Raw genomic sequence first — 22,268 nt, 5'->3', positions numbered from 1 at the left:
CAGAACCTCATCATATTCCTGTTGAGATTAAATCTTATGTTAAACGTAATTAGTGGTCGTCCCAGTACCTCACAGTATCCAAAATGCATCACGTACAGAGACGTTGCTGTTTTGAGAACTTCCATACGTGACTGGGTTTGCTGTCAGCCATTATCAGTGGCTTATGCATCCATCAAGCTGCCATTCACATATGACTATGACAGGCGGAAGGATAAGTAGTTCCCAGCCACCAGGTACTTTTTAAACCACAGATCCAGGTGATAGTGTAGTTACTTTCTACTGTGTTGATGATAAAATACACATTTACCCCAAATTACTAAGCTTACATTTCAGTCTTTAAGAACTGAGAACTGATCCTGGAACGGAAAACATTTGGGATCTGAAGTTGGATATTCTGGATATTTCAGTACTGATTCTGCACACTACTAGTTGTCTCTACATAGGAGGATCACTTCCTCTGGCAAAAACATTTTGAAGTCTAAGGCAAAAAGTCTCTTACATTTTTTAGATTCTTGTTACTCTTGTCAGCCTCCATGAGCGACATCTCAACTTGTTCAAACTGGTAATTTAACTGCTTTCTCTGAAACATGAAACAAGGCCATAGAGATTGCTTAATAACTCAACACCCAAATGTCATAGGTCATCCTCTAGCACAACACCTCAAAATACTGTTGTGTATTGTGCACATAATGTCCCACAGTTCCCTGCAACTCAAAAATGACAAAATGAATATTCTTTTTTTGCTAGTACCAGTTCCAGCACTACGCCCAGATCTGCATGTACCAGTGCCTGGTATCTCTATTACGTGGTTGTCACATATGAGCCTGGTCATGTGGTACTGGCAGTGCAGAATGAAAACATTCTTTTTCTCTGGCACATTTGAATTAATTCATCATGCATGTATGCAGCACGTTTTATTGATATTTTTGTTCTATGAAACACAATGCATTTCCCTTAGAGGTCAGCCAGCTTGCTTCTTATTGAGTTTCCTCTATTATACTTGAAAAGACATTGACGTTAAAGTGACAGCTATTTTAGAATTTCAATTGGAGTCAGCAGAAGACCCAGCAATTACCTATTTGGGTTTTAAGATCCTGGTTTTGAATTACACTGCTGACAGACTGAACAGGCAAATGCATTCTGGCACTTGTCAAGTCTCAGATTCTTACTGGAAGTACTGAGAAACCTGCAGAGTGAGTACCTCAGGTTTGATGTTGAGTGGATGTTGTGTTTTCTTTTGCTATATGTCATTACCAGTTTGTACACAGTCACTGCAGCCATGGAGTCTGCTGCTGAGATTGACCAAACACAATAGGGGATCGGGTGTGGGGTGGGTGTCTTGCCTGAGGGTTAGGGTTAAGCAAAATAATGGATTAAAGCTGCAGACTGCTTGCTATAGCACTGACTGTCTAATCTCTTGTGCAGACAGATAGCAGAAACCTTTTTTTTAATCTTCCAGTTGTCATGACACATTAAATATGCAATTTTGTATCTGAAACGTCACATTCAAAAATAAAGTATCCAAAATAAGGTGATTCAAAGGAAGGCGACATAATAGCGTTGTCTGTCACTCAGAAAATAGTAACTGAGGAAACTTTCTGGTTTCTAATTTGGTCAGTGATATATGTCACTGAATATCACTCACTTCTAAAATCTCACTATAAAATTATACATCTAATTTAAGTCAACACTTTTGACTGATTAGCTCTGTTGTATTGTAATGTACTACATAAAAAATCTGTTTTAAAAAAAGGTTTTCATGAAAATTGCAGTCGGAGTTGATCTTGTTAAAATGTACTTTCAAATCAATTTTTTCTGAGATGTATTCTATTACTACTACTATGTACTACTGTTATCAGTTGACCGCTTCAGGTTTGTAAGATGATTTGTAAATTATTAAAATTACTTACGTCAATGTAGTATATTCGATGGTGATGATGTGAAGATGATGAAGAGAAGATCTCTGCTGACACTGTCTTGCTTGTATATAAAGGTTTATTACAAAGAAGTTCAGCATCAAGACAAGCACCGCAGCTTGTGAGAAGAAGTAGAAATCATGTGAAGCCTTGGGTTTTCCCAGAGGATAAAAACATATATGAACTTTCAGACACTACATCAATCAATTACTTATAATGAAGTTTATGACCCTAAGCATTGTCTAGACAACAAGATGCCAGCATCATCTCACCTGCCGCTGGTTATATAACTGGCTTCCGTGTTTTTCTTGTCTTTTAAAAATATGTTCACAATCTTATGGCAGTCAAGAGGATGACATGGAGCAGGACTTACCACTTACATGTCTAATAAATGGGCCAAATCTGGCTCTACTGTACAAAGAAATGTAAATACGAAGCGCATGCAACACAGAAAAAACATAGTAACCGGTGCTGCTGTAACTGTCAGCACTTACTTATGATAAAAATTAAGTCTGCATTTAGACACACAAAAAAATGATTAAAGATTAAAAGAAATAAACAAAGCCAAAAAGTGGAACACACTGAAAACATTAGGGATGTACCATACCACATTTTTTCAATCCAATTACAAGTATGTACATTTGAGTACTTGCCGATACAGTATTAATGCCATTACACTTACTACATTTACTTGAAAATGTGTTTTATTTTCATTCTCTGGCTGTAAGAAATTACTGTGACTGACCCTAACCCTCTTTGAACTCGGCGTCGTGTTGTTTTTTAGATGTTTTATCAGATCGCTTGTGTTGAAAGTCCCTCCTCTTGACAACTTTGCAGAGCATAATTTTCAGTCCACTTTACTTTTGTCACCATCATCCACTTTGAAATACCTCCACATCGCCGACATTGCTCCTCCTTGCTCTCAATTAGCACCTGACTGCCCAACTGAATGTCATGCTGCTATAAAGTGGTATCAGGACACTTTTATGAATATGAATACGAGTACAGGAACAGGGTATCGGACAGATACCTGATGCTGGTATCCGTATCGGCTCATCCCTAGAAAACATACATGCCTGTGTCTCCATCATGGCTGGAAAATGTTGCTGTGCCCCATCCCATCCCCCAGTGAACTATGAAATTAACCACTGATCCCTTGTTTGACCATGTCTGAAATGTAACAAATCTTCCAAATCTTCCATGCCCCCAAGAATGACATACAGTATAGAAGCACTTTCTGACCTAATGCCCTTGAAAACAGTAATGGTTTGAGGGCTACCTTGCTGAGCTGCTGCAGCCAGATAATGTTCCGCTGCAGCAAGACTCAACCCACAGCTGACATCCACTGAAATGAAAGCCACTCACACACAGGTGGGGTAGGCCATGTGGCCCAAGCTTTAAACTACAGCTGAAATAATGACAGCAGCAACAAGGCATCAACAGGCGTTTCTCAGGCGAGGTAGTACCCTGCAGTGTTTGCCAACAAACAGACCACTGACAGGAACATCAAAGGATGGAAACCTTGAACCACGCAGCTCTGGCTGAACCGGTTCTGAGTTGGCACTTTATAATGTATAAGGAGGGATTTGTGAGAATTTTCTCTGCTACTGAATTTCTAAAAATCATATTTACGCGTATATCACTGAATGGTTTTCCCACTTATGTTGTACTGACCTAATCTACCTGGATTACAGTATGTTTACAGTATGTGTGTTTTATAGTTTTTTTTTTTTTTTTTTTGGTATATATATAATTGGTAGTTAATTTTTTAAAAAATACTAAGCTCACATATTCAAAATTCTTCACACAGCACAACTGAGGATCACTTTTCATTGCTTTGCCACAAACTACATTCAGTGACCTCCAAAATTTACAAATTGCACTAGTTAACTTTGCAGTAGTTAAGAGTCTTGCTCAAGGCCACTGAATGTGCTTTGTTTGTTTCCCAGCAGGCTTGCTCTAATAATTTTAGGTATTATTGTTTGTTGTACAAATTTGTGATTGCCTGGCAAAACTTAAGTCATTCCTAGATATGTTAAATTACATTAACATTAACTTATTGAGTTTTTTTTTCTAATTTAGATTATAAAGATGTACACTCTGCATACAGAATAGGACTGGATTCCAGACATTGGCGATCTGATTTATCTGAATTTAAATCTGGCTGCCACACTGAATCACTGTTTCCCTGGTGCTCTGTGTTATCGTCTTACCTTTTAGGTGTGTTTAAAGCTGAAAAAATCTGACAAGGAAACTGAGGGAATAATTAAACCTGTTGAGCCACTGCCAGCACAGTGTGTGTCCCTTACTATATTTCAGGAAGTTTTGTGCGCTGCATGTTTCCCATAGTTCAACATACGGGTTTGGCAGCCTCTACATTCTGCAGGAGTCTCTAATGAAGTGTCTTTCCTGAACACGTAAGGAGAACAGTTACAGCAGAAGAGACTGGAAACATGAACCATGGTAAGAAACATGGCTGATTTTCATGTTTTCTCTGAGGCTCTTTTGTTGGGAATATATTTCTCAGCTTCAGGACTGAGTTCACTCAGGGAGCTGGCTGTTAACAGGCTGAACTCTTTTTCTGGTTATCTAGAAATCATTTTCCACAGTATTTTACAATCCATAGCTTTGTAAATGTTTGCATATATGAGTTTGTGAAATGATAGTGTATAGACAGAATCTCTGCATTTTTGTTGACTTAAGCTGCACAGGGTTTACTGTGTGTTTTGTGTGTTAACCCAAGAATATAATTATTTTATATTCTTGGGTTAATGTTACCAATGCTGTTGTGGACTGAGAGAGGCAATACTGTTCACAGACATTAATTCCTTGACATTAACATGGGTAAAACTAAATCATGTATTTGTCAACAAGAAGCAACATGTATTCCTGAAATTTAGAATACACTGTGAGACATCAGTGCTGACTTGAATAATTAATAATTATAACAAAATTTAAGGTGGCATTTGCACGGTATTTACACTTACCTGCTGTCAATACTGACATTCTTCCAGATTTTGGCTGAAGCTGTTATCCAGAATGACAGTCTAAGATAAGATACAATTTAGTAATACAACTAACAAAAAATACAAAAAAAAAAAAGTCAGCAAGCTATATACAACACATGAATAAAAGTAATGTAGCATGTGTTCAAAACCAGCAATGCAGTTTCCTGATATTCCATATCAGAATGACTATAGATAATATATGAACTATACAGTATGTATATGAAGTTGTATTTATGCTTATATATTTTTACATATGAGTTCCAGTTTATTGCAACCATGCACCTAGTTGACACTAATGTAGTCTAATACAATGGTCCCGCTACACACTTTGTTTTGTAGTGCTGCCTTGAATGATAATGACAAGAAAGGTACAGTAGAACTTTTGCACTCTTGTGTAATATTCCATGTAATACTGACCTTTTCTTGTTTTAAAAAACACTGATACTCCTGGCCTGACTTTAAAACGATCATCTTTGGTTTTAGATACATTTATAAGGCTTGTAAGAGGCTTTTATTGAGCTATACATAATTCATTGTCAACCTGTCTCACTCCTTGCGTGTGTGTGGAGCACAAGTGACACAGACAAGTGAAACAGTCGTAGAGGAGAGAAACGTAAATGACAGCTAAAAGCAGTAGAGACTCTCACTGAGCTGAAATGAAACGAGTGAACATGAATTAGGTAAATAACAAATAAAATATTTTGCTGCCCGTCTCCCCAGCATGACACCCCACCCCCCAAGACAATGATAGGTGAAACACTGTGCACTGTGTAACCGTATAAACTCTTATAAAAGTAGCAAAATCATTTAAGCTGAATTTTACAAAGTCAGCTAGCTAATGCTACCTAAAACATTGTAGTTTTTTTTACATTCATTTTTATTTGACATTACAAGAGAGAAGACAGAAAACCACACACACACTTACACAATTTTAACAAACACAACAAAGTCCAAATTTCTGCTGTGACTCTTGATGAACACACACATTCACTGACCTTTGTCAGTTTTAGGTCTCCATTATCTGCTGCTGGGACAGATAACAAAATACATTTCTAAAGCTAGGATTATTGCCTTGACGTTGTGGGATATAAAATGACAGTACTTCATCATTTTATCCCAATCCCCATTTATGTGAAAATCTGTCATAATTATACATAAAGTCACGGCCAAAAAACATGTTTTTTGAGGTTAGAGTGACTTTGATCTTTGACCACCTAAATGTAATTAGTTCATCCTTGAGTCCAAGCGAACACTGTAATTTGAAGAAATTCCCTTAAGGCATTCCTGATAAATTGCATTGACAAGAATGGGACAACTGTGCAACTGTAAATACACACATGATTAGATGTACTCTCCTTAGGATAGATTTTGAAGTATTTTTTCTTCTCTGAACAGGTCTCCATTCTGGTATCTTTAACATGATAAACCTTATGCTGATGAGCCATCAACCAGCGCTGGAATTTGCTTACTCACAATCAACACTATGTGGGAGTTTCACTGTTGAATGCAATTGAAGAGGACAAGCCATTAGAGGTGTGTATACAGGCTTGGCTTGCGTTTACAATGCCTAAACAAAAATGAATCTGATATCTGTTTACTCAGGATATGAGTCAGGAGCCATAGTAGGTCAGACGTCTGTGTTTCCTGGATTCATCCAAATGACAAAAAATATGTAGTCTCAGTTTTCTCTCGTGCTTCTTGGTCAAGCTGGTAGTTCTGATCTTATATGGCCTGGTTTTTCAGATTGGTATCTCAACAGGTGAAAGAAACTGCACTTTACTGTCAACATTTTTTCACTGGAACTACCTTCTTCTGAGAAAGGAGAAATACTTCTAGGAAAAGTGTTGACAAGGGCAACTGAGACACTTTCCCTCATGTTTTCAGTACCTGCTGAGTCATCGCTAGCTCATCCTGTATTCATCCCACATTATACAAAGGACTGGGGTCTATCTAGTATTATCTGGGTTTGTCATGGGTCCATTTGTGGTGAGGACAAATAACCAGGGGTACAATGACAGAAGTTAGCACTGAACTAGCATGGCATGATGCATCCTTAAACTAACTAACATCGGATTCAGAAATTATTCCTAAAATTGTACAGTATTTCAAACCACCGCAGTTCAAATTACACAACTTACTGACACTGTTTGTGAACGTTTGGTGGAACTGTGGTTTTGGGGAACACCTGTGCCATCTGATGATGGTTTGCACTAAGTTACCAACTTAGTTAAAAGATAGTTGAAACTATGGTTTTGGGAAACACATCATGCTGCATGATTCCAACTACTAAGTTGTTAACTGCTATTGGGAAACGGACCCCCGTCTGTTAAGCAACCTCAGCTCTGTATGTTACCCTATGATTAGACTCATGACACAGAGTAAATATAATATGAGGTAACAGGAAGAGCAAGTCAAGCAAATCGACATGCTAAGAATATCCACCCACAGCTGTTTAATTGCCTGTCAATATGATTTAAGTGATACAACAAGCTATTTTCATTAGCATGAATGTTGCACCATTCATGTCACAGTTTCCATCAGTGTACGTGGTACAAAGTCCATGGCTCAAATTTGGACCATGCCCCCAAAGCCACATTTTTGATGACAAGGCTGGGAGATAGATTGCAAATGTTTGTATGATGATATAATTATTAAGTTAAGAATCTCTCAAGGCATTAATAATTAGCTTTACTTTCCCTTGTTTAGTTAATGGATGTCAAAGTTGTGACCAATGTGAGAAGTTTTACACTCAATGTTTTTAACAATAGGCTGTAAAACAATGTAGCAAGTAAAAGTGAATGGAACTAGATCACAATATAATTTCTTGCTTTTTTCTCTACCTTTCTTGAAAGGAATGGCAATATCTAAGAATGGCTTGACCATCTTTGCCCTTCTTGTGACACTTGTTATTTTGAAAACAGGGAACATCTTTGAATTTTCATGTCTGGTTTCACTGGTAGGTCACTGTATTTACACTACCAAACAGAAAATATGGGAGTGCTTTGATAAATAACACAAAGCAATTATTTGAACCTGATTTTTTGTTTGATGGTTGTTTTACTTCAGGAACATGACAAAGAAGAACACTTTCTACCTCACACCAGACAAAGAAGAAATGGTTAGTCCAATGAATTAATATTGTTGAATATGATATGAATATGAACAGTCTGACATTTTGGGAAATATCCCTATTTGATTTCTCACCAAGAGTTATGCCAAGACTGGTACCACTTATATATCAGCCTGTTAAATATGAAGCTATTGCCAGAAAATTAGCTTAGCTAAGGATGACTACAAGAAATGTCACTCTAAAGATTCAGACAAAACACAACATGTTGTCTATTGAGTTTAGAAAATAGGTTGATGTTTCCATCCTTTGAACAGAGGTAGACTGTTTCTCCCTTTTTTCAGACTTTATACTAAGTTAAACTAAATCTCTCTGGATGTAGCTTCATATTTTTTTTGCATTCAGACATGATATAGCAGTATCAATCTTCTCATTCAACTCTTAACTTCAAATTTCAATCTTTGCAGTTCTTACAGATCAATGGAATTACATGATAGATGTTGTAGTGAATGCCTCTGATGTAGAGGCATTTGAGCAGATTCGGTCTTCCTTGAATGGTACTGCTCTTCCTATACAACTTGATAACAACACAGAGATCTCTGACATTAGCATCACAACAGGTTAGTAGCAATCTTGAGCTCCTTTGATTAGCTCCATAACAAACATGTTACAAAGATTAAAATTCTATACTTACTCTCTTCTGACAGTGTGTTCCTCAACTGACACTGGCTTCCAGTGTAGATGTGAGGAACGATTTGCTTGGCCGTACAGCACCTGTATCACATATGGAGCCTGTGATTCCATATCCAGTGGTATCTGTAAATGCATCAATGGCATTCCAGCTGGCGGACAGTCCTGTCAGCCTATATCAGGCAATCAAATCATCATTTTTTCTTCATTCAATCCAACCACAATGACTAATAATACATTTTAAAAATCAGTTATTATCAGGTACTGATGTCTCTGCAATGGTATGTCCTGAAACCAAAAATGACCCTAAATCATGTTGCATTTTTCCTATAGCGCTGCTAGCTCAGGTTGAGTATGAAGTAGATGTGGAGCTGAATGTGACAGATGTTGGGACAGTGGACTACCTTCGGAGCTTACTGAACAATGGCAGCTTTTCCCTGACTCTGGAGCCTGTTGTGAATGTCACATACATTGACATCACCACAGGTAAGAATGGAGTTTCTGCTGGTCTGAACACCCATGGGTGCTAATTTTGTGAATCAAGGCACAAGGTGCTAGTGTATTTTAATGATTAATTCCATAATGCCTCTGTCCAGTCCTCTCATTCATCCATTCCATTCATCAGTATTTCTCACCTATTAACTATAGATATCTGTAGGAAGTGATACAGCAGCTAAAACCTTGTATCAGCTCTTCTAACCTCTGTAACTATTTTTTCCATGTTGTGCTGCACTCTTCCTTACAAACTGGGACTTTACCTGCCCCTAACAAGTGTGCTATAATTTAACCTTTTCCAAAGAAATAACCTAATAAACAATCTGGAACAATTTATGATTAACCACAACATTCAAACAGCTCTTGAGAGCCCTTAATGTCAGTAGTAATTCAATCAGTCCATTGTCAAATTTGATTATATTACTTCACTACTTAAATCACTTAATTTCCTCCAAGTACAGAATCAAGTTTAAATTTCTACTAGTAATCTATAAAGTACCCTAACACATTGAGTTCATTTTCAAATATAATAGAAATGTTCTAGCTCTCCAACAGTATGTATCAAGATTGAAAGGCTTTGTTCTGCAGTACCTGACTGATGTTCTCTATTGCAATATTAATTCTGATACAACAATAAGTAAGTGTTTTACTTTTGTTACAGGTTGAAGTGCAGCTAGTTTATTCACTTTAGGTACAGTCAGACATAAATGGAAAAATGGAATTGCTCAAGCAAAGTACAAGTTATCACAATTCTCAAGTCTATATAGTAACTTTTCCACCACTGGTTCTGCCATTTTTTACACACAGCTAGTCAAGCACATCTGTTTAATATATTAATAACAGTGGGAATAACAGTGTACAGGTTAATACTTTACCACAAGCTACAATGCAATCTGTAACCACATGCTCATTCACACATTTCTTTTGTTGTTTTGACTTTGTGGTCCAGTGCATTAGATTTGAAATGAAACAATTACAATGGTGAAGTTATTGTTTTTGATCTTTAATGTGGTTTACCTCAAGATTTGTTGAATAGTGTAGGAACTGTAAACCATTGCTCTGGATAGCAGAAGGACAACTACAGGCTACAAATCCCTTTTAAAATACAAAGCCAAAAGTGCAGTGCCAACAAAATACAAAAAGTGTCCCTGTCCAAATACTTGAGAACTGTACATCAACAGAAAAGATTCTGTTGGGCTTCACAGATTGTCTACAGAGTAGACATGCACATGTTAAAATTCAACCAGGAACAATACAAAATCCTGCAGTTACTGGTCAGCACAGGAGAGCCTATCCTGCCCAGTGACTGCAGAAACCAAACACAGGTGTTCATTTATTTATAGTATTTAACATAGTATACATCACACATTCAAAATAAGCGCAAAACTAGTTTTTGCTCACTCTTTTTTTTTTTTTTTGCTCTTATGTTTTTTAGTGTGTTACACAAATGGCTCCAACTTCCAGTGCAGATGTGAGGATCCTTACATCTGGTCCTATCAAAACTGTATTGCATATGGAGCCTGTGATGAGATCACTGATGGCACATGCACATGTATCAACAGTATCCCATCCAACGGGCAATACTGCCAGCCAAGGACAGGTGATAAAGACTTTGAATGCTTACTGTGTTCTTATTTAAGGCTTATTAAAGGTGTACATTTCCACAGCATGATAATGTTCTCATTCTGTACTAAAAACACAGCATCTTTAAGTACTGGCGTGAAATGCTTTTGCTTGATTTTTTGTTTGCTAGAAGTTGTCCAGCTGCATGAATACATGCTTGAAGTGGAAATCAGTATCGGTGACATTGCAGTGGTAGAACAACTAAGGGACACTTTGGAGAACATCGATTTTCCTGTTAGACTCAGCAGCACAATCAACATCACACAAATTACCCTAATATTTACAGGTATGAACATAATTCTAGCTCATGTAATCTGTATCCTTTTTTCTTTTTTTTTTGAGTGAATTTATTTTATTAAGTTGACCTTATAGTCTACATTGACCTCCTGTACTGTAGGATCCATTTCCACTACTTACACAAAGGGGTTCTAAGCCAAAATATGAGCATTCATAAATTCATTCTGGAACTTTTAGAATCATATATATATAAAAAACTAAGATCACATGTCCTGTTTCCAGCAAATAGAGTTATCACAGATGTCATTATATGATTTAAAGTGACAACAGACAAGTTTTACGAGATTATATTATCAAATATTATCAGACAATGAATCCGCTGTTTGTTTCTGGCTGCTAGCGGTAGCATTAGTAACATGGCTACTGCTATCAGCCTGGCTATTGTCCAAGGCAAGAGACAACCATTCCAGTTTGAACTGGAAACCTTGATCTCTGTGCTTATGATAAAGGCAGAGAGAGGCAGGTTTTGTTACTTACCGATCTAATAGAACTGACTGACTGACCCTATCAAGTGTCAGAGCTCTCTCTATAATTGGACTGTGCATAGGTAATACCGTGACAAATCCCAGTGAGCCCACGGTAAAATTAAAATGCTGTCCTCTTTCTGTTTTGGTTGCATTGTGGCAGATACACTTTTCTGTAGCCATTTATTTAATATATTTAATTTATGATGTGAAGTTAAAACAAAAAAGTTGTCTATTGTTGCTTTCAATGTGGAACAAAATAATGACAAAAACTGTTTTTAATTATACCCTGCTTTTCAACAGTGCCTCCAATTATTTATGAATATGAGATTTTCATTGAGGTGAACACTACAGATGCAGATCATTTGAGAAACACCCTGGAAAACATAACTTTTCCGCTTCAAATCAGCGAGCAAGTAAACATCTCAGATGCTGATATAACTACAGGTAAGAGCTAATATTTTAGCCTTTTAGCATAGAAGATAGAATTTCTAATATGTTGAAATTTTGCGAAAGGAAAGAAAGAAAATATGTGCTTCCTGAAGTTTGCAGCCAAGACGGCAGTGGTTTCCAGTGCCGCTGTGAGGATGACTACCTTTGGCCATGTGACAAATGTGCCATCTATGGAAAATGTGATGGTGATACAAACAACACATGCAGTTGCATCCAAGCAATCCCCAAGGATGGACAATACTGTCAGTCAATACACCATCAAAGTGAGTACCATGGTCACACTTATTTCAGATTTAATGTGCAAATTCATATGTTGAATGTTATAAAAGCATTTTATACTTGATATGTTGTAATGTTGACAGTGATTGTTTTAATTTTACTTCAGTTCATACTCCAGGGGTTTTTGTCTTTCTTTTTTGTACCTCATTAATAGTTATATTGGGAAAAGTGCCTGTACTTTGACACTTTAATCACCAACAACTCTTCTCAACTCCTTTCTGTCTACAGATCTTACATTATGTCCTCTGACAACAACTGCACCATCAACAGGTAACGCAGAGCAGATGCCATCAGATGACACCAACAAGAATGTTTATCTATGATGCATTTCATTTTTATATGTTCTTTTAATCTCTCTTATTATGATCAAACTAATTGTACTTTTATTTTCTGTTCCTGCAGCTCCTCCAGTTGTTTATGAGTACCTCATTTCTGTTGAGTTGAACATCTCAGATGTTATAGTAATAAATCAGCTGAGGACCATACTGAGTGACATTAGTTACCCCATCAGCATCAACAACCACATACAAATCTATAACATCAACATTTCTACAGGTAGAAATAATGTCTGTACACATACTGTTGCTGCAGTTATTTGTGCAACATTATTTTTTTATGATTGCAAAAATGTTATAAATGTTGTATTATTATTACCACTTTTATGCACACATTTTGCTCTGCAAAAAGTTTGATCTGTGGTTGTTCCCAGTTTGCTATCCGAACAGCGGCGGTTTCCAGTGCAGATGTGAGGACCAGTATCGTTGGTCATGTGGCCAGTGTTTAATGTATGGGTCTTGTGACAACATCACAAATAACACATGTGGATGCATCAATGCCATTCCTCCTGATGGACAGTACTGCCAGTCTGTTGACCAATACAGTAAGCGCTTTTAATCAAATATATTGCTTTATAAGGGAGTCAAGGCCTGTGAAATAAATTATTATGGTGATGAGATTATTTGGAATATTTTCGCCTTTTCTGAAATATTACAAGATGAACAAGTAGAATTGTTTACGGCTACATTTGAACTTATTCAGTAGCTTCTTTTCTCTCTCTTTTTCTTTACAGACTCTACAACTTGTCCTGTTACAACTCCCTCTCCAACACCAACATGTAAGTCTGTGAAGGCAACACTGATCAGAAACATAATATAAAAGTCACAGCACAGATCAGAAATGATGTGTTGCCTTTTTCTGTCTCTGCAGCTTCTCCAGTTGTCTATGAATATCTCATTTCTATTGAGCTGAACATCACAGATGTTGCACAGATAGAACGACTGAAGACTATTCTGAGAAACATCAGTTATCCCATCAACATCGGTGACCAAATACAACTCTCTGACATCAACATTTCTACAGGTAGGATTTTTTCATCTTGGTTGAACAAAATGATATAAAAAAACATAAGTATACTTGTAGCAAACATTTGATATTGTTAGTGACACCTACTGGCTATGACAAGTCACAACATGCACTTTAGGCTAATTGACACTGAAGCAAACCGTGCTAAAAGAGAATGAAAAGCAAAAGAGATGGAACAAGCTGCAGAGTTAGGTGATATTCCTCAGTAGGTTTATCAGCATAGACAAATACGTTCAAATTACCTTCATAAGTATTTGCACATTTGATGTCACTATAAAGAATACTGAATAATGCAGCATTTTCTTTTTACCATTGTATGTATATTAAGTGCCTTAGACACAATTCCTCATAAGTACATATTTCTTTCAGTTTGCTATCCGAACAGCGGCGGTTTCCAGTGCAGATGTGAGGACCAGTATCGTTGGTCATGTGGCCAGTGTTTAATGTATGGGTCTTGTGACAACATCACAAATAACACATGTGGATGCATCAATGCCATTCCTCCTGATGGACAGTACTGCCAGTCTGTTGACCAATACAGTAAGCGCTTTTAATCAAATATATTGCTTTATAAGGGAGTCAAGGCCTGTGAAATAAATTATTATTGTGATGAGATTATTTGGAATATTTTCGCCTTTTCTGAAATATTACAAGATGAACAAGTAGAATTGTTTATGGCTACATTTGAACTTATTCAGTAGCTTCTTTTCTCTCTCTTTTTCTTTACAGACTCTACAACTTGTCCTGTTACAACTCCCTCTCCAACACCAACATGTAAGTCTGTGAAGGCAACACTGATCAGAAACATAATATAAAAGTCACAGCACAGATCAGAAATGATGTGTTGCCTTTTTCTGTCTCTGCAGCTTCTCCAGTTGTCTATGAATATCTCATTTCTATTGAGCTGAACATCACAGATGTTGCACAGATAGAACGACTGAAGACTATTCTGAGAAACATCAGTTATCCCATCAACATCGGTGACCAAATACAACTCTCTGACATCAACATTTCTACAGGTAGGATTTTTTCATCTTGGTTGAACAAAATGATATAAAAAAACATAAGTATACTTGTAGCAAACATTTGATATTGTTAGTGACACCTACTGGCTATGACAAGTCACAACATGCACTTTAGGCTAATTGACACTGAAGCAAACCGTGCTAAAAGAGAATGAAAAGCAAAAGAGATGGAACAAGCTGCAGAGTTAGGTGATATTCCTCAGTAGGTTTATCAGCATAGACAAATACGTTCAAATTACCTTCATAAGTATTTGCACATTTGATGTCACTATAAAGAATACTGAATAATGCAGCATTTTCTTTTTACCATTGTATGTATATTAAGTGCCTTAGACACAATTCCTCATAAGTACATATTTCTTTCAGTTTGCTATCCGAACAGCGGCGGTTTCCAGTGCAGATGTGAGGACCAGTATCGTTGGTCATGTGGCCAGTGTTTAATGTATGGGTCTTGTGACAACATCACAAATAACACATGTGGATGCATCAATGCCATTCCTCCTGATGGACAGTACTGCCAGTCTGTTGACCAATACAGTAAGCGCTTTTAATCAAATATATTGCTTTATAAGGGAGTCAAGGCCTGTGAAATAAATTATTATTGTGATGAGATTATTTGGAATATTTTCGCCTTTTCTGAAATATTACAAGATGAACAAGTAGAATTGTTTATGGCTACATTTGAACTTATTCAGTAGCTTCTTTTCTCTCTCTTTTTCTTTACAGACTCTACAACTTGTCCTGTTACAACTCCCTCTCCAACACCAACATGTAAGTCTGTGAAGGCAACACTGATCAGAAACATAATATAAAAGTCACAGCACAGATCAGAAATGATGTGTTGCCTTTTTCTGTCTCTGCAGCTTCTCCAGTTGTCTATGAATATCTCATTTCTATTGAGCTGAACATCACAGATGTTGCACAGATAGAACGACTGAAGACTATTCTGAGAAACATCAGTTATCCCATCAACATCGGTGACCAAATACAACTCTCTGACATCAACATTTCTACAGGTAGGATTTTTTCATCTTGGTTGAACAAAATGATATAAAAAAAACATAAGTATACTTGTAGCAAACATTTGATATTGTTAGTGACACCTACTGGCTATGACAAGTCACAACATGCACTTTAGGCTAATTGACACTGAAGCAAACCGTGCTAAAAGAGAATGAAAAGCAAAAGAGATGGAACAAGCTGCAGAGTTAGGTGATATTCCTCAGTAGGTTTATCAGCATAGACAAATACGTTCAAATTACCTTCATAAGTATTTGCACATTTGATGTCACTATAAAGAATACTGAATAATGCAGCATTTTCTTTTTACCATTGTATGTATATTAAGTGCCTTAGACACAATTCCTCATAAGTACATATTTCTTTCAGTTTGCTATCCGAACAGCGGCGGTTTCCAGTGCAGATGTGAGGACCAGTATCGTTGGTCATGTGGCCAGTGTTTAATGTATGGGTCTTGTGACAACATCACAAATAACACATGTGGATGCATCAATGCCATTCCTCCTGATGGACAGTACTGCCAGTCTGTTGACCAATACAGTAAGCGCTTTTAATCAAATATATTGCTTTATAAGGGAGTCAAGGCCTGTGAAATAAATTATTATTGTGATGAGATTATTTGGAATATTTTCGCCTTTTCTGAAATATTACAAGATGAACAAGTAGAATTGTTTATGGCTACATTTGAACTTATTCAGTAGCTTCTTTTCTCTCTCTTTTTCTTTACAGACTCTACAACTTGTCCTGTTACAACACCCTCTCCAACACCAACATGTAAGTCTGTGAAGGCAACACTGATCAGAAACATAATATAAAAGTCACAGCACAGATCAGAAATGATGTGTTGCCTTTTTCTGTCTCTGCAGCTTCTCCAGTTGTCTATGAATATCTCATTTCTATTGAGCTGAACATCACAGATGTTGCACAGATAGAACGACTGAAGACTATTCTGAGAAACATCAGTTATCCCATCAACATCGGTGACCAAATACAACTCTCTGACATCAACATTTCTACAGGTAGGATTTTTTCATCTTGGTTGAACAAAATGATATAAAAAAACATAAGTATACTTGTAGCAAACATTTGATATTGTTAGTGACACCTACTGGCTATGACAAGTCACAACATGCACTTTAGGCTAATTGACACTGAAGCAAACCGTGCTAAAAGAGAATGAAAAGCAAAAGAGATGGAACAAGCTGCAGAGTTAGGTGATATTCCTCAGTAGGTTTATCAGCATAGACAAATACGTTCAAATTACCTTCATAAGTATTTGCACATTTGATGTCACTATAAAGAATACTGAATAATGCAGCATTTTCTTTTTACCATTGTATGTATATTAAGTGCCTTAGACACAATTCCTCATAAGTACATATTTCTTTCAGTTTGCTATCCGAACAGCGGCGGTTTCCAGTGCAGATGTGAGGACCAGTATCGTTGGTCATGTGGCCAGTGTTTAATGTATGGGTCTTGTGACAACATCACAAATAACACATGTGGATGCATCAATGCCATTCCTCCTGATGGACAGTACTGCCAGTCTGTTGACCAATACAGTAAGCGCTTTTAATCAAATATATTGCTTTATAAGGGAGTCAAGGCCTGTGAAATAAATTATTATTGTGATGAGATTATTTGGAATATTTTCGCCTTTTCTGAAATATTACAAGATGAACAAGTAGAATTGTTTATGGCTACATTTGAACTTATTCAGTAGCTTCTTTTCTCTCTCTTTTTCTTTACAGACTCTACAACTTGTCCTGTTACAACACCCTCTCCAACACCAACATGTAAGTCTGTGAAGGCAACACTGATCAGAAACATAATATAAAAGTCACAGCACAGATCAGAAATGATGTGTTGCCTTTTTCTGTCTCTGCAGCTTCTCCAGTTGTCTATGAATATCTCATTTCTATTGAGCTGAACATCACAGATGTTGCACAGATAGAACGACTGAAGACTATTCTGAGAAACATCAGTTATCCCATCAACATCGGTGACCAAATACAACTCTCTGACATCAACATTTCTACAGGTAGGATTTTTTCATCTTGGTTGAACAAAATGATATAAAAAAACATAAGTATACTTGTAGCAAACATTTGATATTGTTAGTGACACCTACTGGCTATGACAAGTCACAACATGCACTTTAGGCTAATTGACACTGAAGCAAACCGTGCTAAAAGAGAATGAAAAGCAAAAGAGATGGAACAAGCTGCAGAGTTAGGTGATATTCCTCAGTAGGTTTATCAGCATAGACAAATACGTTCAAATTACCTTCATAAGTATTTGCACATTTGATGTCACTATAAAGAATACTGAATAATGCAGCATTTTCTTTTTACCATTGTATGTATATTAAGTGCTTTAGACACAATTCCTCATAAGTACATATTTCTTTCAGTTTGCTATCCGAACAGCGGCGGTTTCCAGTGCAGATGTGAGGACCAGTATCGTTGGTCATGTGGCCAGTGTTTAATGTATGGGTCTTGTGACAACATCACAAATAACACATGTGGATGCATCAATGCCATTCCTCCTGATGGACAGTACTGCCAGTCTGTTGACCAATACAGTAAGCGCTTTTAATCAAATATATTGCTTTATAAGGGAGTCAAGGCCTGTGAAATAAATTATTATTGTGATGAGATTATTTGGAATATTTTCGCCTTTTCTGAAATATTACAAGATGAACAAGTAGAATTGTTTATGGCTACATTTGAACTTATTCAGTAGCTTCTTTTCTCTCTCTTTTTCTTTACAGACTCTACAACTTGTCCTGTTACAACACCCTCTCCAACACCAACATGTAAGTCTGTGAAGGCAACACTGATCAGAAACATAATATAAAAGTCACAGCACAGATCAGAAATGATGTGTTGCCTTTTTCTGTCTCTGCAGCTTCTCCAGTTGTCTATGAATATCTCATTTCTATTGAGCTGAACATCACAGATGTTGCACAGATAGAACGACTGAAGACTATCCTGAGAAACATCAGTTATCCCATCAACATCGGTGACCAAATACAACTCTCTGACATCAACATTTCTACAGGTAGGATTTTTTCATCTTGGTTGAACAAAATGATATAAAAAAAACATAAGTATACTTGTAGCAAACATTTGATATTGTTAGTGACACCTACTGGCTATGACAAGTCACAACATGCACTTTAGGCTAATTGACACTGAAGCAAACCGTGCTAAAAGAGAATGAAAAGCAAAAGAGATGGAACAAGCTGCAGAGTTAGGTGATATTCCTCAGTAGGTTTATCAGCATAGACAAATACGTTCAAATTACCTTCATAAGTATTTGCACATTTGATGTCACTATAAAGAATACTGAATAATGCAGCATTTTCTTTTTACCATTGTATGTATATTAAGTGCCTTAGACACAATTCCTCATAAGTACATATTTCTTTCAGTTTGCTATCCGAACAGCGGCGGTTTCCAGTGCAGATGTGAGGACCAGTATCGTTGGTCATGTGGCCAGTGTTTAATGTATGGGTCTTGTGACAACATCACAAATAACACATGTGGATGCATCAATGCCATTCCTCCTGATGGACAGTACTGCCAGTCTGTTGACCAATACAGTAAGCGCTTTTAATCAAATATATTGCTTTATAAGGGAGTCAAGGCCTGTGAAATAAATTATTATTGTGATGAGATTATTTGGAATATTTTCGCCTTTTCTGAAATATTACAAGATGAACAAGTAGAATTGTTTATGGCTACATTTGAACTTATTCAGTAGCTTCTTTTCTCTCTCTTTTTCTTTACAGACTCTACAACTTGTCCTGTTACAACACCCTCTCCAACACCAACATGTAAGTCTGTGAAGGCAACACTGATCAGAAACATAATATAAAAGTCACAGCACAGATCAGAAATGATGTGTTGCCTTTTTCTGTCTCTGCAGCTTCTCCAGTTGTCTATGAATATCTCATTTCTATTGAGCTGAACATCACAGATGTTGCACAGATAGAACGACTGAAGACTATTCTGAGAAACATCAGTTATCCCATCAACATCGGTGACCAAATACAACTCTCTGACATCAACATTTCTACAGGTAGGATTTTTTCATCTTGGTTGAACAAAATGATATAAAAAAAACATAAGTATACTTGTAGCAAACATTTGATATTGTTAGTGACACCTACTGGCTATGACAAGTCACAACATGCACTTTAGGCTAATTGACACTGAAGCAAACCGTGCTAAAAGAGAATGAAAAGCAAAAGAGATGGAACAAGCTGCAGAGTTAGGTGATATTCCTCAGTAGGTTTATCAGCATAGACAAATACGTTCAAATTACCTTCATAAGTATTTGCACATTTGATGTCACTATAAAGAATACTGAATAATGCAGCATTTTCTTTTTACCATTGTATGTATATTAAGTGCCTTAGACACAATTCCTCATAAGTACATATTTCTTTCAGTTTGCTATCCGAACAGCGGCGGTTTCCAGTGCAGATGTGAGGACCAGTATCGTTGGTCATGTGGCCAGTGTTTAATGTATGGGTCTTGTGACAACATCACAAATAACACATGTGGATGCATCAATGCCATTCCTCCTGATGGACAGTACTGCCAGTCTGTTGACCAATACAGTAAGCGCTTTTAATCAAATATATTGCTTTATAAGGGAGTCAAGGCCTGTGAAATAAATTATTATTGTGATGAGATTATTTGGAATATTTTCGCCTTTTCTGAAATATTACAAGATGAACAAGTAGAATTGTTTATGGCTACATTTGAACTTATTCAGTAGCTTCTTTTCTCTCTCTTTTTCTTTACAGACTCTACAACTTGTCCTGTTACAACACCCTCTCCAACACCAACATGTAAGTCTGTGAAGGCAACACTGATCAGAAACATAATATAAAAGTCACAGCACAGATCAGAAATGATGTGTTGCCTTTTTCTGTCTCTGCAGCTTCTCCAGTTGTCTATGAATATCTCATTTCTATTGAGCTGAACATCACAGATGTTGCACAGATAGAACGACTGAAGACTATTCTGAGAAACATCAGTTATCCCATCAACATCGGTGACCAAATACAACTCTCTGACATCAACATTTCTACAGGTAGGATTTTTTCATCTTGGTTGAACAAAATGATATAAAAAAACATAAGTATACTTGTAGCAAACATTTGATATTGTTAGTGACACCTACTGGCTATGACAAGTCACAACATGCACTTTAGGCTAATTGACACTGAAGCAAACCGTGCTAAAAGAGAATGAAAAGCAAAAGAGATGGAACAAGCTGCAGAGTTAGGTGATATTCCTCAGTAGGTTTATCAGCATAGACAAATACGTTCAAATTACCTTCATAAGTATTTGCACATTTGATGTCACTATAAAGAATACTGAATAATGCAGCATTTTCTTTTTACCATTGTATGTATATTAAGTGCCTTAGACACAATTCCTCATAAGTACATATTTCTTTCAGTTTGCTATCCGAACAGCGGCGGTTTCCAGTGCAGATGTGAGGACCAGTATCGTTGGTCATGTGGCCAGTGTTTAATGTATGGGTCTTGTGACAACATCACAAATAACACATGTGGATGCATCAATGCCATTCCTCCTGATGGACAGTACTGCCAGTCTGTTGACCAATACAGTAAGCGCTTTTAATCAAATATATTGCTTTATAAGGGAGTCAAGGCCTGTGAAATAAATTATTATTGTGATGAGATTATTTGGAATATTTTCGCCTTTTCTGAAATATTACAAGATGAACAAGTAGAATTGTTTATGGCTACATTTGAACTTATTCAGTAGCTTCTTTTCTCTCTCTTTTTCTTTACAGACTCTACAACTTGTCCTGTTACAACACCCTCTCCAACACCAACATGTAAGTCTGTGAAGGCAACACTGATCAGAAACATAATATAAAAGTCACAGCACAGATCAGAAATGATGTGTTGCCTTTTTCTGTCTCTGCAGCTTCTCCAGTTGTCTATGAATATCTCATTTCTATTGAGCTGAACATCACAGATGTTGCACAGATAGAACGACTGAAGACTATTCTGAGAAACATCAGTTATCCCATCAACATCGGTGACCAAATACAACTCTCTGACATCAACATTTCTACAGGTAGGATTTTTTCATCTTGGTTGAACAAAATGATATAAAAAAAACATAAGTATACTTGTAGCAAACATTTGATATTGTTAGTGACACCTACTGGCTATGACAAGTCACAACATGCACTTTAGGCTAATTGACACTGAAGCAAACCGTGCTAAAAGAGAATGAAAAGCAAAAGAGATGGAACAAGCTGCAGAGTTAGGTGATATTCCTCAGTAGGTTTATCAGCATAGACAAATACGTTCAAATTACCTTCATAAGTATTTGCACATTTGATGTCACTATAAAGAATACTGAATAATGCAGCATTTTCTTTTTACCATTGTATGTATATTAAGTGCCTTAGACACAATTCCTCATAAGTACATATTTCTTTCAGTTTGCTATCCGAACAGCGGCGGTTTCCAGTGCAGATGTGAGGACCAGTATCGTTGGTCATGTGGC

At 36.8% G+C, this 22,268-nt stretch overlaps 2 protein-coding genes across 2 annotated transcripts in view; one reads left to right on the top strand and one right to left on the bottom strand.

Moving 5' to 3' along the window:
• slc5a6a (solute carrier family 5 member 6a) overlaps nt 1–4,245 on the bottom strand; it is a 558,624-nt gene extending 554,379 nt beyond the window's left edge. The window contains exon 1 of the mRNA XM_051072041.1: nt 4,242–4,245. The gene's annotated coding sequence lies outside the window, so the exon portion shown is untranslated. The remainder of the gene's footprint in view (nt 1–4,241) is intronic.
• A 27-nt stretch (nt 4,246–4,272) lies between these two features.
• On the top strand, nt 4,273–12,615 carry LOC127142673 (uncharacterized). The gene is made up of 11 exons (XM_051072086.1): nt 4,273–4,379; nt 6,320–6,457; nt 7,777–7,880; nt 7,991–8,042; nt 8,459–8,611; nt 8,699–8,863; nt 9,015–9,167; nt 10,612–10,776; nt 10,930–11,085; nt 11,864–12,007; nt 12,521–12,615. The coding sequence occupies exons 3-11, from the start codon at nt 7,779–7,781 to the stop codon at nt 12,613–12,615; spliced, it is 1,185 nt and encodes a 394-aa protein (XP_050928043.1). The 5' UTR covers nt 4,273–4,379; nt 6,320–6,457; nt 7,777–7,778.
• The last annotated feature ends 9,653 nt before the right edge of the window (nt 12,616–22,268 follow it).

This window comes from Lates calcarifer, linkage group LG7_1 (assembly GCF_001640805.2).
Source record: "Lates calcarifer isolate ASB-BC8 linkage group LG7_1, TLL_Latcal_v3, whole genome shotgun sequence".
Lineage (NCBI taxonomy): Eukaryota > Metazoa > Chordata > Actinopteri > Centropomidae > Lates > Lates calcarifer.
The sequence above is the reverse complement of the archived record's forward strand: the minus strand, read 5'-3'. Positions and strand labels throughout refer to the sequence as shown.